Source organism: Ambystoma mexicanum, chromosome 2p (genome assembly GCF_040938575.1).
Source record: "Ambystoma mexicanum isolate Mex_15411 chromosome 2p, UKY_AmexF1_1, whole genome shotgun sequence".
NCBI lineage: Eukaryota > Metazoa > Chordata > Amphibia > Caudata > Ambystomatidae > Ambystoma > Ambystoma mexicanum.
Window position 1 is genome coordinate 1,044,474,911 of NC_090923.1, and position 15,977 is coordinate 1,044,490,887.

Here is a 15,977-nt window from a genome sequence, read left to right on the forward strand (position 1 = left end):
CCAGCGGTCGTTGGTCTCCGTCGGAGTCCAGACTCCACATCAATCTGTTTGAGCTGTGGGCTGTCAGGTTAGTCCTGAAGGCTTTTCTGCTGTCTGTGCGGTGGAAGAATGTCCTGATTATGATGGACAATACAGTGGCCATGCACTACCTCAACAAAAGGGGGGGGGGGCAGGGTCACTCCGACTGTGCAGGGAGGCGATGCAGCTCTGGTTCTGGGCCATCCAGCAGGAAATTTCGATCTCAGCAGTTCATCTGGCCGGAGATAAAAACGCGGCGGCGAACGCTCTGAGAAGGCAGAGCATGGTCTCTCACGAGTGGGAGCTGGCTAAAGAAGTTCTTTTGGAGATCTTCACCCTTTGGGGAACCCCACAAGTGGATCTCTTTGCCACCAGTGTCAACCGGAAGTGCGAAAGATTCTGCTTGCAGGAATTTCCTCCAAGAGGAGCCTTAGGGGACGCGTTCGTGGTTGAGTGGTCCTTCCCACTGCTGTACACGTTCCCTCCAGTCCCCGTCATTCTGCAGGTGTTGCGGAGGTTAGAGGTTCGGTTCCCGGATGATCCTCATTGCTCCGGCATGGGCCAGGAGAGCGTGGTACCCAGACCTTCTAGACATGTCCATCTGCCCTCCACGCCGTCTTCCCTACCGAGACGATCTGCTCTCACGGGAGGGAGGTCGAGTTCTCCATCCAGAGGTCAACTCTTTCAGCCTTCATGCTTGGTATCTGAAAGGCTGAGGTATAAGGATTGGGACCTCCCCGAGTACGTGATGGAGGTGTTGCTTTCGGCCAGAAGACCCGCAACAAAATCTCTGTACCATTGCCGTTGGAGAAAGTTCTGCGACTGGTGCAGGATACAGAATGTGGATCCTTTCCAATGTTCCATTCCTTTTGGTTCTGTCTTTTTTGCTTTCGTTAGCCCACAAGGGCCTGCAAGTGGGTACCATTAAGGGTTACCTGGCGGCGCTGTCCATATTTAAGCGGTCGTCTGAGGAATGTTCTTATTTTAAGATCCCTTTGATTTCTCAGTTTCTAAAAGGGCTAACTAATGTGTTTCCACCGTCACCTTTCCAGATACCGGGATGGGATTTGAATTTAGTTATAAAGTTCCTAATGGGAGCTCCGTTTGATCCCTTACATTCTTGCCCGCTGAGACTGTTGTCCTTTAAAACTGTATTTTTAGTTGTGGTTACTTCCGCACGTAGAGGGAGTGTTTTGTAGGCACTTTCCGCCAAGCCACCTTTCACAGTGTTCCATAAGGAAAGGGTTGTCCTTTAGGGTTCGTCCTTCTTTTATTCCGAAGGTTGTGTCGGAATTTCATTTAAGCCAGAAGGTGATTCGTCCGGCCTTCTATCCTCCTCCGCATCCTGGTAAGGAAGAGGAGAGGCTCCATAGGTTGGATCCTAAGAGAGCTTTGAGTTTCTATCTCTAACCGATGTCCCGTGTCAGAGTGGACGATCAGCTCTTTGTTGGTTACGCTGGAAGGCGTTTTGGTCAAGCTGTTTCCAAGTAGACCTTGTCCAGATGGATCATCTCGATGATCTCTAAATGTTACCGGTTGGCGGGTAAGGACCCTCCAGTAGACTTACGGGCTCACTCTACTAGGGGTGTGGCTGCCTCTACGGCTCTACAGAAGGGGGTCCCGATTCGCAGTATATGCAAAGCAGCCACTTGGGCTTCTGTCCATACCTTTGTGAGACACTATTCCCTGGACTCTATCCATGGGCAAGATTTGGCCTTTGGTAAGGCAGTCCTATACTTAGCAATGTGATTGGGCATTCTAAATTGATGAAATTATTAATTCTTTTCCCACCTCCATACGTTGGTACTGCTTTGGGAGTCTGTCAAAGATGTGGAATATGTCGGAGGACTCAATCCCCTCAAAGAACAAATTACTTATCTTACCTGGTAACGTTCTTTCGATGGGATGTTCCTCCGAAGTATTCCACATCGTACCCTCCCAGTCTGCCCCTCTACTGAATTTCTTATGTGATTGCAGCTTACGTTTCCGCAAGGCTTTCTGCAGTCATACAGGCAGGTGGTGAGTGCCACACTTTCTGGTGGAAAAAACTACAACTGAGGCTACGGGCATCGTGCGTCCTAGATGTAACATCCGGTGACGTTGATGGTCGACGGAGGTCCTCGAGGGAGCGTATCGACGCAGGGCGCCTACGCCGGAAAAGTTTTCCGAAGCAGCACAGCTGTGGTAATTACTGTCAAAGATGTGGAATACGTCAGAGGAACATCCCATCGAAAGAACGTTACCAGGTAAGATAAGTAACTTGTTCTTTTGACTTTATTAGCGTTCTTTGCCATTTCGTGTGAGGGATTCCCTTTGGGTTCCTGTTTCCACAGTATATGTGCTTTTTGTGCTCTTCCCTGTCTAGTGTGCTTCTGTACTGTAGGTTGGTTTAGTTCCTGCTCGGGAGGGTGTGTATGTTTCTGTCTGTACCATTACAGTCCCATATCATGAATTGGGCAGTCCGGTCGCTTTCATGTATTAACTGGCAATTATTTAATGCTGAGGGTTTCATAGCTGTATTGCATTGCCTGTCTCAATTATTCTTCAGTTCCTCCCGTGTGATGGACAACTGTTGGTTTCATTCGCTATGTCACTGGAGCTCCTTTCCTGTGTTTAACGTGCATTCATTTAGGCAATGCCTCTATTCCATTTGCGTTACGTCGCGGGTATTCATTCATGCTTTACCGCCCCACCAGAGACACGTCGTCCTCCTCTTGCCTTTTCCTGATCATGCCCTCAGAAGTTATGGCCTCTCTCTAGTGCCGCACTTGTTCCTTGCCTACTTCAGCTACGCGTATAATTAGTGGGGCATGCCCTTCTCTCTCCTTGTACTGCAGCTTACTATCCGTTTTGCTCTCTGTTTAACTTTCAGCTTCCTGCTGCTTGCAGCTGTAATATTGATCAAGCTGTGGTTGGACTATCATTTCTTCAGGGTTTGTCACAAGACTAGTTTGTATGGGTGTTTTAGGCAAATATATTCATGGGCCCTGGGTAGCGATTATCCGTTGGGAGGACCTGTTTTTCTCCTTGTTATCGCTGCGTGTTTCAGCACAGTAGTGTGCAGGCTTAGCTTGCACCATATTCGCATTGGTTCCTTGTTGCGTGCTCTTTAGTTCCCTGTGGCTTTGTTATATGGGCTAGCCACCGCATGCGGTGCGGTTTTCCTTCGTTCTGTCCCCTGCTGCCACTCTATATGCATGCGTAGTGCGCCCACCTTTCTCCCTCTTACTTGCATCTGTGTGACTGTACATTCGGTGTGTGTTATGGAGAATTCTCTCTTTAGGCTGAATTTCCTAACCTAGTGAGTCCCCCAGCAGCTTTGCTGGATTTCTGGAGTTTGTTTTTTTCCTCCTGCCAAGAGTGAGACTCTTTTCCTCCCACTCTTGGACATGATTAATGGTATTTCTTTGACTGGTAATGTGTTTTATGGGCTATGGGCTATGGGGTCCTTTACTTCATAGGGTCTCATGTGTTTTTCCTATGTGTGTTACACAGCACCCTCCGTGCAGTAACACCGGTGTGTCATAGTGACACCCCACCATAGACTCCATACCCTGGGACTGACTACTGTCTCCCAAGGTATGTAAAGTCACCATTGGCTTTACTAGTCCCAAATTATTAACAGAAAACCAGTACAAACCATCATATTGTGGACGTACTGGTCGGGGCAATTCGATTGCCCTGGGGTCTGTTAGTCGAGGGGGCACGTCTCCGTCCCCCCTGATCGAGTTTTGGCTGGTGGCAGTGGAAACTACTTCTTATATTCGACTGCGAATATTTTCCTATGGGATTTTCCCATTGTTCGAGGCTACCAACTTTAATTATTTAATTCTCATAGCCTCTAACATACCACCGGTTTATTTAATTAATATTAATTCTCCGGTTGGTATTTTTTGCCAAGACTCTATTCTAAAATGGCGTTTGTGTTCTCTTCTGTGACTCCAACCCAAGTCGAGCCCTTTGTTCCACTTTTTGGTGGGCTTCTCCACAGAAGCCTCCAAAAGTGGTGCCACTCTGTCTGGGTACCACAGGGGGTGTGAGAGGGGGTTTAGGCACCCTGGACTTAGTTACCTTGGTAACTCAGGTCTCACTCTTGTGTGATTGGCCCAGCCGGCTCACCACTAGCATGTTTGAGTGACAGCTAGGCTGAGTGAATGGGGGTTTTCTGCATAAAAGTAGGGCTTTGGGGACCGGAACTTCAGAAGTCACCACATGACCTGAGAATCCGACGAGGGAGAAGCTGAGCCGACCTACCACGACGACACCACCGGTGGAGCCCTGCAGAACTGACTCGCCACTTCCCGACGACAGAGAAGATCTCCCGGCTGGAGAGGCTTCTTCCCCTGACTGGTGGGCACAACCAGTTTTCCTTTCTTTCTTGGCACCCCAGCCCGGTTTGTTGTCGAACTGTCCGTGCCAAGCACCCCGGCGGCCGGATAGCCACTCGCCACTGAACCGCGAACCACCGGGACCGCTCCTTGTACCTGAGAAACTCTGCGGCTGGTTTCTTCCCTGGCAGTGCAACGGACTCCTGTCTTCCTCCACGACGAGATCCTCTCTTCCCCGGACGAAGCACCGACTGCCAGGAACAACTGCCCCCACTGGAGCGTTCTCACCACTTTAAGGTACCGTGTCCGCCAGGCCTCCCTTTCTAAAGATTGCTACAAGGCAATAATAACCCCTTAACCTTCTGGACTGGGCTGGCCGCCTTGACCCTCTAAATGGTCCCGTTCTTTGGTCCAACTCCTTTTTGAACCTTTACGAGACTCTTGTGCACTGCAACCGTGTGACCTTGGACACATTTCGTTTGATCCTCTTAAAGCGGAATGGGCCTATTGACTCTGAATTCACGGTCTTACTTTGCCTTCCTCTCTTGTGTGTTCGTGAAAAAGTGTTGGGACCTGTTTCAGTTTATTCTCAGTTCTTCTCTCCCTTTTTTTAAAACGAGTTATTAGAGTGCCATCTACGTTAAGCGCTCACCGCTGTCTGAAAATAAGTGGGGCTTTACTTAAGACTTGTCTAATATTCTTTTAAGGGAGTGTATATCTTTTAGTGACCGTGTTTTTGAATTACTTACTATTAGTGCCTGTGTGTTTTTTTTAGATGTGGTTTTGAATAAATAATTATATCTCTTTTACACCAATCCCTGGTCCACGTTTACTTGTTCTACTGTGTTCTCTTGATCTATTGTGAATACTCTGTATACTGTCTAACTCTTCTTGAGGGAAGTCTGACTGCTCAGCCACAGCTACCAAGTGAATCCGTGTGGTACAGACTGCTACCAAGTGGGTTTACTGCCAAACACCTGTAGTCCTAAATCTTTTGCAGTGGTCCCAGAGGGAACTGCACAGGTTTCTGCCTAACAGTGTGTCATGCTGCTTGTTAGTTGAATGGTCTGCGGCATTGATCACCTGCGTTCCCCACTTTGTTTCCCTGATGATGGGCTTCCTTCGCGCATTCCTGTCTTTTAAATGCCAGGACGCCTATTACCCCGCTCAACGCACTAATCATGTGTGTCTCACTCCGGAACTTCTGCTCACTGTTGCTCCGCAGCTCGCATGAAAGGCAAGCTTGTTGACATTGCTGGGGCCGTTGTAGCTGTGTTAATTGATCTATCCGGTCCTCCGCGTAGTGTTATAATGTGACAGAGCTCACTCGATGTTCCGTCCGCCATTTTGGTTTGCTGAATCCCGGTTCCTTGTTTCTTCTTTTATCTTGCTCTGCAATTGTTTTCCAGCGTTGCCACTACAGGGGAGGGTTCGCCCTGCCTTCCGCTTCCATATTGTCGATTTTGATGAGTTTTGGAGTCCCACGAAGGGGGCAAAGGGCCCCTGGAAGGACACTAATACAGGAGCTCACTGAGAGAGCATGTTCCTCTGTCTTCGGCTAGCCAAGCCCCCTTTCAGTTGCAAGTTTTAATGTAATATATTTAATTTATGAACGAATCTGTAGCAGTGGGTGGGATTTTTGCAGGAATCGGGTTGTATAAATATGTGGCCTTGGGCCTTGTTAAAATAAGGAGTATGCCTTCAGTGTAGGGCGAACACTGTACATAAACACTGAAGAGCCTTGTTACAAGTTCAGCGGTGCAGGAAAAAAGTGGTGGTAATTTCGTTTGGCAGTAACAGAATGCCTGCTGTTTTTCACGCACTGCCAAATTCTAAATGTGGAGGTATAGTGGAAGATTTAGTAAATCTGCACTTTAAAAATCAGTGGATTTACAACATTGTAAATTCACCAAAAATCCCTATGCAGTCCTAAGGACTCCAAAAATGGGGAATTACGCTGTCCTATCGCCACTGGTAATCCCGTAGTGTACCACGGCATCGATTGGCAGAAACGATAATAGAGTTTGGCAGTAATGTTGCAGATTTACCACCAAACTCGTAATAAGGCCCCAAGTCCTTTGTTTCCTGCCCTTCTCTGTATCCTACCACTGTACTGTGCCTGCTGGGAGAAACCGGAGGGTGTCTCGCTGTCTGAATCCAGGGGATCCCGTTCTCAGGGGGCCAGGGCATGGCCATTGCCCTTGGATCCAGACCCTGGGGGTAGTCAAGTGCGGGAGAATCACCTGCATGAGGGGTCCTCGGGAGTGGAGTTGGGACATCCGATGGCAAGACGCAGCATTCCCCCTTTGCGACACTTCTTCCACCTTTTATAGGTTATTCTAAATCCTGTCCCGTTACCCCTCCCTAATTCCAACAAGTGGCAATTTAGAAAGGAGGCGTGGGAAAACCGGGAGAAAGAAATTACATATTTCACCCCGTATATTAAAACAGCAGGACTATCCCCTTGTCTCAGTTATGCCCCTTCCCGACTTCCTTCAGTTGAAATGGAATATTGTCAAACCAGTTCCATTATGCCCCAGTACCTTTGTGTGAAACCACACAAACGCATTTATTTACCATCACACACTCACTCCATTTATTTAGACAAAACCGCACACAGTTTTTCCCCAATTAGAAAAACTACAATTCTCACAATCCCTCCACATTGTTTTTTTCTACAAACACCACTGATATACAGAAGGAAGACTATGCCATATTAACACTGAACTGTCCGGCTAATGAGGCCAGGCAAGTTCAGGCCTCCCCTTCTAACTACTCACACCTGACTCCACTTAACACTCCCTTGAAGTATAAAAGGCGGAGCATGAGAGCACACTTTCAGTGAGCTGGGGATTCTGGAGGGCGCCACGATGCCAGAGGGACATGTGGAGCTGAGAGGAACCTGGAAGGCCTGGAGGACAAAGAACTACCCAGACACTGAGCCTGACTGCACAGGGGAGGCTGCAGTGTGGAGTGGAAGCTCTGCCTCCAGGGAGCCTAAACAAGGGGCAGCTGGGGTTACCTGGTGGCACCCACAACAAAGCTTCTTCTCTGGGCTGAACGGGAGAGCCCAGGCCTCTGGGTGGGAAGGTGGCAACACCCTGAGGTAAAATTCCCCAAGTGCTACAGCGGCTCCTAAAACCGTGAGAATGCTGTTTTGGGGAGATGAGGAAGTGTGAGCAAAATGCCAAGAACTGCATTATGGGACTGGAAGCCTATAACAAAGTGCATTCTAGGACTGGGAGTCCAACACTATTTCTTTTCGAATATACTGAGAGGGGTCTGAGCCAGACTGGAGGGAGACCCTTGTGCAAACATTGATGGAGCACCCTGGGAACTTTTGGGGAGCAAGGCGAGGCAGACGAAAAAGGCAAGAAAGTTGAACAGTAACGTTTGTTTGTTTATTTTATTTGTAACTCGCACCAGACCCGGAGGTATCGGGGCGCGAGGACAAGAACATTTTGAGCTTACAGGTTACATATTACAGTACATGATAATTATTAGCTTACATAATAGAAAGTACAGTGTAGCAGTACAGTACATGGCGTTTGACAATTAACATATTGCAGTGGTACAGTGCGACAATCGCAGGGATTATAGATAACGGTATTAACAGCGGCCGGAGAACTGATCCTGTGGAACTGAAGCGACCCTGTAAGCAGAGCAGGAGGGGCCAAGAGGCGAGGGAAAGGATGTGGTCCTACCAGCTGCAGAGCAAAGGTCGCTGCAGACTTTGAAAGGGAAACCTCCTCGCTAATGCACATGGTTAAGGCGGCACCTCTTTCGGGTGTAACGGAGTTGGAAGGAGGCGAGCCGTGCCGGTGCTGATAGCCTTGACTTCAAAGGAACTCTTAGTAAACTGTATCAAACGCTACGCGTGAGTGAACTGAGAAACCGGTTTGCGCTTATGAGTGAAAGAAACAATAGTGTTTGAAAGGCTTGCTGGGTTTCGTGAAGCTGCGAGCGAAAATAAATTGTAACCCGTGTGTGAAATGCAGAGGCTGCGCATGTAAGGAGAAGCCGTGAGAGAAACCTGAAACATTGTGATTGTAATAGCGGAGTGTCCGGTAATTGGGAATTACCTTATTGAAAGGCTCCGCACCCAAAGTCAAATTGTTAGAATTGGAAAAAGATCATTGGAAAAACTACAAATCCCAGAAGGCCTTAGGAGGGGCCATTGAAAGTGAGAGAAAGTTAAGTGGTCATACGAAGGTGTAAGCAAAGTCCTCGTACAATCGAAAGTATTTGCCAAAGTAACAAATCCAGTGAATAATTGTGAAGTAAAACTAACTTAACTGTGATTTAAGGGCTACAGTGAACCCGACGGAGGGATGCCAAGTGAAAGCAAAGGAAGGTGAATCCCGCATTTTGATAGTGATTGAACAGTGGGGTAAAGACGAAGGTGAACCCAGAGCTTTGGAAAAGTCTTGTGCATGACAGACAGAAGAAATTGATCCAAGGTATCCTGCCTTTTCGGAAGAAACGGCTTCCTGATGCCTATAGACTCAAGGGGTTCCCGTAATGCAACGTGGGGAAGGGAGTGGAGTAGTTCAGCACTCCTGAACTACGGAAACCCTTTTGGACATTATAGTTTGCATTACACTCTTTTGTTATACATATCATTGTCCCGCACCCTTTTGTTGTATAGAGTAAGGATTTAGCAATACGTTTTTTAGTTTAGGCCATTTTGTTTTTGTACGACACCATTAGGACAGTGTTTTCTTTACTTTGATGTTCGTAGCTTGCTCCCATTTTAGCTTTAGGTTTAGATTAGGTGTTTTGCTCACCCTTCTACTATTTAATCGACAACCTTGCATTGTACTCCTTGTGTCTGTCGTGCTTCTGATAACCATGCCTTCCTTACAGAGCTGATATCCTTATTTTTTCAATAGGATCTTTGGCTTGGAGGGTGTTGATGCCGAAGATGTAATCTATGTGAACTGGCTAAACATGGTGCGAGCTGGGCTCCTGGGTTTGGAGTTTTACACTCCGGAGACGAAGAAATGGAGACAGGTGAGGAGACTTTGGATGATGACTAGCACTGCCAGCTTCCAAGTATCCTGTGCTGTTTCTAGTTATGTGATTTCATGAGTCCGTGAATTGTCGAGTATAATCCTGGGTTTCATATATGGCCCTTAATTTATATAGTGTGCATGTCTTATTGTAGATGTCTAAATGCTTTAGGTAGGCACAATCATAATTACCCAGTGAAATTGGTACTAATTTAATCGACCACGGAAGGATGAAAGGCTGAGTATACTGTGTGTGGGAATCTTCATTGCTTGAGGAGCGCAAGCTAGGTTTGGTGGCCACCCTACTTACCGCTGATCTAGCCTCAAAGAAATTTGATCTTCGCTGTTATTTATAAAGTCGCTTTTATTTTTAAAGAATAATATAACTTTATTTTGTATTTGTCCTATTGTTTGTCTTTTATATGTTGGCGTAGATTGCCTTTTTGAGTGAAATCATCTCCACCTGTGAGTCTTGTTTTTTTTTTATCTAACTCTCCTGAGTGAATGGGACCCTTTTCTCCCTCCTGTGTTTTTTTCTTTCCTTTTTTTTTTGTGAGAGCGGCACACCCCTTTATGTGGAGTGCTGAAGGCAAACATTGTCTATCTTTTTTCTCACTGTTCCAGTAACTTTGAATTACTGTTACACAGGCTGATGGCAGTGTACCTTTGTGCATGACATTTTGTGGACATCTACCGCAGGCTGTCTTCACAGCTGCAGTAGTTGACACCGGGGTCGCCATTTGCCTAAAACGGTGGCTGTACATTTCTAAGCCCTGTTCATGACTTTTTCTTACTTGAGCCTTTTTCTAGCTGTCTGGGTGGGGGAGGACTTGATGTCTCTTGTCTTTGGATGGTTTCCCTTGGAAGTCCTGCCAAGGCTCTGTGAGTGCCAGAAATGACAGGAAGTGGGGTAGGTAACCGAAACTCCCCTGGTCTTTGTCCTGCAGTGTGCCTGCCTGGAACCAGTTTGAACTGGAAGGCAGCCATCCCCCAGAATTTGCATGAAAGTCTTGAATGGTGATGATTGGGCTCGAGTGAACCCGTCCGTCCACTCCAATGTTCCTTCTTCAACTGTCCATGCCAAGAAACCCGAACCAGGGACAACTGTTGCCTTGCCTTGGTGACCAACCTACCAGAGTTGGGGATCAGACTTTTAAATCTGTAGTTTACAGAGAAAACGCCTCTAGAACCTTAAGCTCTACTAGTATTTGACTAGCAACCTTTTTCCTTCCTAAAAGACTTATCTTATGTGGTTTTGCTGACTAAATACAATGACTATATCTTTGGGTGCAAGTGCGTACCGATAATATGGTAGAACTGTCAATAGAGTCAAACTCTGTAACAATTGTACAGCAAGCAACTTCCAACTAAGCAGTAGCCTTTGAAAAGTATCTAATATGATAAGTCATTTATAACGCGCCTGTACACAAGTGTTTCTAGATGCAACAAGACAAGGGAGGGAAGGTTGAGGGAGGACAAGACAAACTATCTTACTAGGCCTTGTGTCATTCAGATCGTGCAAGTGCGAGAACGAGAAGTGCAAGGCGAAACGGTGGGTGCAAGGGTGAGGGGAGGGGAAAATAGGGCAGCAATGCTCTAAGTAAGTGCAGCCAGGGCAGCACGGCTCTGGTTAGTGCACATAGAACAAGGGACTGTAGGGTTACAGTTAAAGCCCCTAAGTGCATGGAAGGCCCGCAGTGCAAGGGTGACTGATCAAGAAAGTGCCTGGCATCCAGTGAGACTGAGGGTAGCCAAGCAACCAGTCGGTAAAACGCTGATGGGTAGTTCAGCAGGGACGGGAGAGAGACAAAGCAGAGGAGAAGGGGAACCTTTTGAGGTGCTTCCATAACTTCAGGTGGTCTGGCTCAAGTTCGAGCGCGGAAGGGAGTCCATTCCAGAGGGTGGCACCTGCAGAGGAGTGTTCTACCGCCCACTCTCTTCCTGCAGAAGCGTCTAATCCTTTGAGAGTTGGAGGTAGTTGAGTGAAGGGCTCGAGAAGGAAGGTATTTTGGAATTGAGCGTTGGACGTAGTGCGAGCCCCAGCCCCAGAAAGCCTTGTGGACAATGCAAAGGGTCTTTAACTTTATCCTTGCAGCCACCAGGAGCCAGTTGAGAAATTTCAGGGCTGGAGAGATAGTGTGTGGGCTTGAGGCCAAGGATAAGTCTTGTCCTGTTCTGGATTAGTTGCAGAGGGTGGAGAGTAGAGGAAGGCAGATTGAGAGAGGCTGTTATAGTACTCCAGCCTAGAGAGAACCAGGGCTCTGGAGATGGTGAGCTTCTGGGGGAAAGCGAGAAAGGGAAAGAGTCCCTTTGAGGAGGTGCAGCTGGTAGTGAGGCTTCTTGGCGATGTCCGAGATGTGAGGAGAGAGAGAGAGAGAGAGAGTGGAGTCAAAGATGACACCAAGGTTTTTTGCCTCAAAAAGTAAGAGGGCTGTAGGCAGGCAGTCGGAGAGGGAAAGCAGGGGCCGGGGTCCCAATGAGAAGGATCTCCACCTTATTGGCATTAAGGCAGAGCTCTTTAGAGGCGCACCAATTCTGAATCGTAGATGATCAGGAATGAGCGAGAGAGGAGGCTGAAGGGAGCCTGAAGGGAAAGCATGGTGTCAGCTGCATAACACTGAAAGTTAGAGGAGAAGGTAGAGATCAGGTGGGGGAAGGGGGTCAAGTAGAGGTTCAAAAACTAGGGTGAGAGGATAGAGCTCCGGGGAACGCCACAGGTAGAGAGCGGTGGCGAAGAGAAAGAGACCAAGTTGGACCTCAGAGGGGCGGTCCACGACGAAGGTGGTCAGCCACTCCACGGCCTGATCAGCAATGCCCAGGTTATCAGTCGATTGCTCAGAATGGCGTGGTTGACTGATGAAAGCAGAGGAAAGATCAGGGAAGACGAGGGCAGAAGGAATGCTGGAATCAAGGTTCGAGAGCAGATCTTCACAGGTGCTCAGGAGAGCAGTTTCCGCGCCTCTGGCAGCTCTGAAGCCAGACTGATGGTCATGGAGACAACCAACAGATTCAGTGTGGAGAGTAATGTAAGGAGGCATGGTATCAAACAGTGAAGACAGACACAAGTGATCACAGTTCAAGGGTGTTTATTGAACTTCAATGGGTTGATTGAGCGCCTATCTAACCCTAAATCTAAGGATGGGCGCAAGCTACAACCATCAAATAACAGTGTTACTGGAGTCTCAATCAAAATGAAAAGGCCTATATTAATAAATCTATTGCCAATCCTTACTTCTAAATACAAATGGTGTGGGAAAACGATGTATGCAAAAAAAAAAGTGTTTAAGAAACAATATGTCAGGATAGTTGAGCAGTTGGCTTCCCTTCCCCGTGTTTTAAGCACGGGACAAGGTGGCACGCTTGAGCTTTGCGCACACTGGCTTCTCTGCCACGATGATGCAGTTCAAAACCTAGGTATCTGGGCCTTCTGCGCCGAAGTCTCTTTCCCAATAAAAGTCTCTCATTGCGGAGTGCCTGGCATAAAAAACGGGTACCAGGAACTCCTGCCCATGATCCTGAAACATAAGTAATTGCGGCTAAATACTAAGGCTCCGGAGCTGAAACTAAACAGCCACAGAAGAACCTTTTAGGCACACTCGACCAAAACCGGGAGAGAAATCGGCGCCGGCAACGCCAGAAACGAGGCGCCCTAAAACTTCCCCCCTGCGGCATCCAATATGGCGGCCACACCAAGCGGCCCGTAGCGGGGAAACCCACTGAGAGCTGCGGGGCCAGAGCGAGGACGACAGACCTCCGCAGATTGCCACAGCGACTCGTCTCCGCCGCGAACAAGAAAGACACCCCCATCGGGCTCCCGCTGATCCGTCCTGAGGCGAGGAAGAAGGGGAATGCTCGCGACGACCTGAGAGCAGCGGGTGGCAGCGGGACCCAGAGGGCACCGGACGAAGAAGCCGCGCAACACAGGCCAAACCGCTGATCGCTATCCCCGTCGGCCCTTCCGGAGCGGGCGTCGGCTCCCCGAGGCGGCTCTCTGGCACGGCTGAGGGACCACGCTGGAGACTTGCAGGCCCCGCTGTAGTCCGCTCGAGGAAGATTTCTCCTGGCACATGATATGCAGGGGACCGACCTGAGGACCGAAGAGGAGGATTCACACACGTGGGCCGTTCCGAGTGGCCGGGGTCCCACGCAGAGGTGGGGACAGCACCCACGAAGCATACGCACCTGGGAACTCGAACCAGACAATACCCGTGGGCCCACCTGATCTAAAGCGAAGTAAGTGGTTAACCCCCACATAGGAGCACACTGCTCCACTTTAACATCCACGGGACAGGGGAAGCCAACCGCCTTGCGCAACCCACGGACAGGGAACTGGGTTCTGCGCCATTAACTACACCACAGCTACGCCTTACGACCATATACGGTCAGCCGTAGAGAAAACGGATCCAAGCAGGATCCGGTTCCACGGCTGCAGTGACCCCCAGAAGCGGGCTCCCCAAAACTAACTAAAGCTACAGACCGCAAAAACTAGAGCTAGCATCATGCTGCACGAAAACTGGAACCCCTGTATGGTGCAATGTCTCCCCCCAAAAATAGGTCCAGAACAGTAATGATGGACCCATTCACCACAACCCGGCCAAAGCCACAGACACCACAGGAAGAGAACGGCATGGTCGAGCCACCAACCCCTGCGGTTGACCCTCGTGACTCCCAGATCCTTCAGGCGATTGCAGCACTGAGAACATCTGTTGAGGATATGAGAGGAGAAATAAAATCGGACATGCAACTAATAAGGCAGGATGCACGTAACCTGGCCGAAAGAGTCACTAACACGGAAGCTACCCTACAGGAAACTACAGAGACCACACAAGAGCTAAAGGCAAAAGTTAAAGAGCTGGAAACAACAGTGGCTCGATTAGAAGCACGTTCTGAAGACGCGGAAGGCCGAGCCCGACGAAATAATGTCCGAATCCTCTGCATTTCGGAAGACATGGAGGGCGCTGACCCCACGGAGTTCATAGAAACACTGCTGTTACAAGAAATCGGAGCAGGCACTCTCACCCAGGGGTTCTCCGTTGAGCAAGCCCATAGATCCCTCCAGAAGCGACCACCCCCCGGGTCTTAACCAAGACCAATGATTGCGAAAATACTGAACTTCAGAGACCGAGAGACAATACTGAGGTTCTCAAGTGAGGGTGGTGAGATTAAAAGAAACGATGCATCAATAGTCATGTACCCTGACTATACTCCCGTGGAGCAGCGAGCTAGAAACTCTTTTATTCCTGTAAAGGCCAGGCTGCGGAAACTTAACCTTAAATATATGCTGCTGTATCCAGCAAGACTCAAAATAATCTATAAGGGAAAGGCCATTTTCCTAGAGACCCCGGTTGCAGCAAACCTATGGCTCGAACACAATAACCTCCCGGAAGACACTGAGGAATTGGCGAAAAGCAGCAGGATATAATTATGTGAACAGGTACTGCATGCCCAATAACAGACTGCCAATGACTCTCCCCAACTGAAATGGTGTAGGCAACACACCTACACATCGCCCGAACCGAAAGACCTGGAGAGGACTGGAAGGCTCGGGAGCCCCTGAGCGTTGTGAGTTTGAAACGACTGCTGGGGGCAGTTTCTTGTTGTTTTTTCTGGTTAATCCAATCCACGGAATGGTAGTTAAAAAAGTTAGTAAGTCTCCAAACTGTAAAATGCAACCGGAGGGCTGGTGGGCTAGAACGAGGGTTGAGATGAGTTGGAATCCACGAGTTGGAGATAACCTTGGGGCCCTACAAGTGATCAAAAACGCTTTTCGGAGAAGCGAATGTCTCCCGAAACTATCCCGAAACCAAGATGGCTATGCACATTAAGGTAATAACTTGGAATGTGAGAGGCCTGGGCACCTATCTCCGCAGGAACAGGATTAAATCCTACTTGCGCAGGAAAAAAGTGGACATTACCCTATTACAGGAGACACACTGCACCATAGAAGCAAACGCAAAACTGAATGAACACTGGGGGGGCAGGGCTTCGGAGCACCCTATTCCAAATACGCAAGAGGGGTTTACACCTGGTTCAACCCCCAAGTACCCTTCCACTTCAATAAAATGGAAAAGGACCCAGAGGGCAGATACCTAATAATATGGGGCACTTTCGAACAAAGAGATTTGCATAGTGAATTCATATTTCCCCAACAACAATATTCCCGCCCACCTGAAAGCACTGGGCGCCAAAATGGTGCAATTCAGAGATAGCTTTTTCTTGTGGGGTGGTGATTTTAACTGCGTACACAACCCAGAGTTGGACAGATCCTGGCCTTCGACGAGAGGTCCCTCAGTTGCCACCACGTCCCTAGCCACCCTGGTCAAGGAACTGGACCTAACAGATGCATGGCGGGAACTACACCCGGACGTGAGAGCCTATTCGTATTACTCATCCCCCCATAAACTCCACACAAGGCTAGATTATTTCTTCATTAGTAGGGAACACTTGCCCCAAATAGGAGGCATGCAATATCTAGGGAGGACTATCTCTGACCACTACCTACTTCTGTTAGACTGGCACCACAACAGCCCCAGACCACCCATCCCCATGTGGAGGATGCCTGCCGAGGCCCTGAAAGACCCAGCCTTTAAGGAGGAATTGCAAGAATCCATAGAGAACT

General features: G+C 48.6%; 1 protein-coding gene across 2 annotated transcripts in view; it reads left to right on the top strand.

Moving 5' to 3' along the window:
* Nucleotides 1-15,977, top strand: part of DPP3 (dipeptidyl peptidase 3) — a 768,056-nt gene that overhangs the window by 591,235 nt on the left and 160,844 nt on the right. For both annotated transcript variants that reach the window (XM_069644934.1, XM_069644935.1), the window contains one exon: nt 9,239-9,359. In XM_069644934.1, coding sequence (XP_069501035.1) covers nt 9,239-9,359 — 121 coding nt within the window. The remainder of the gene's footprint in view (nt 1-9,238; nt 9,360-15,977) is intronic.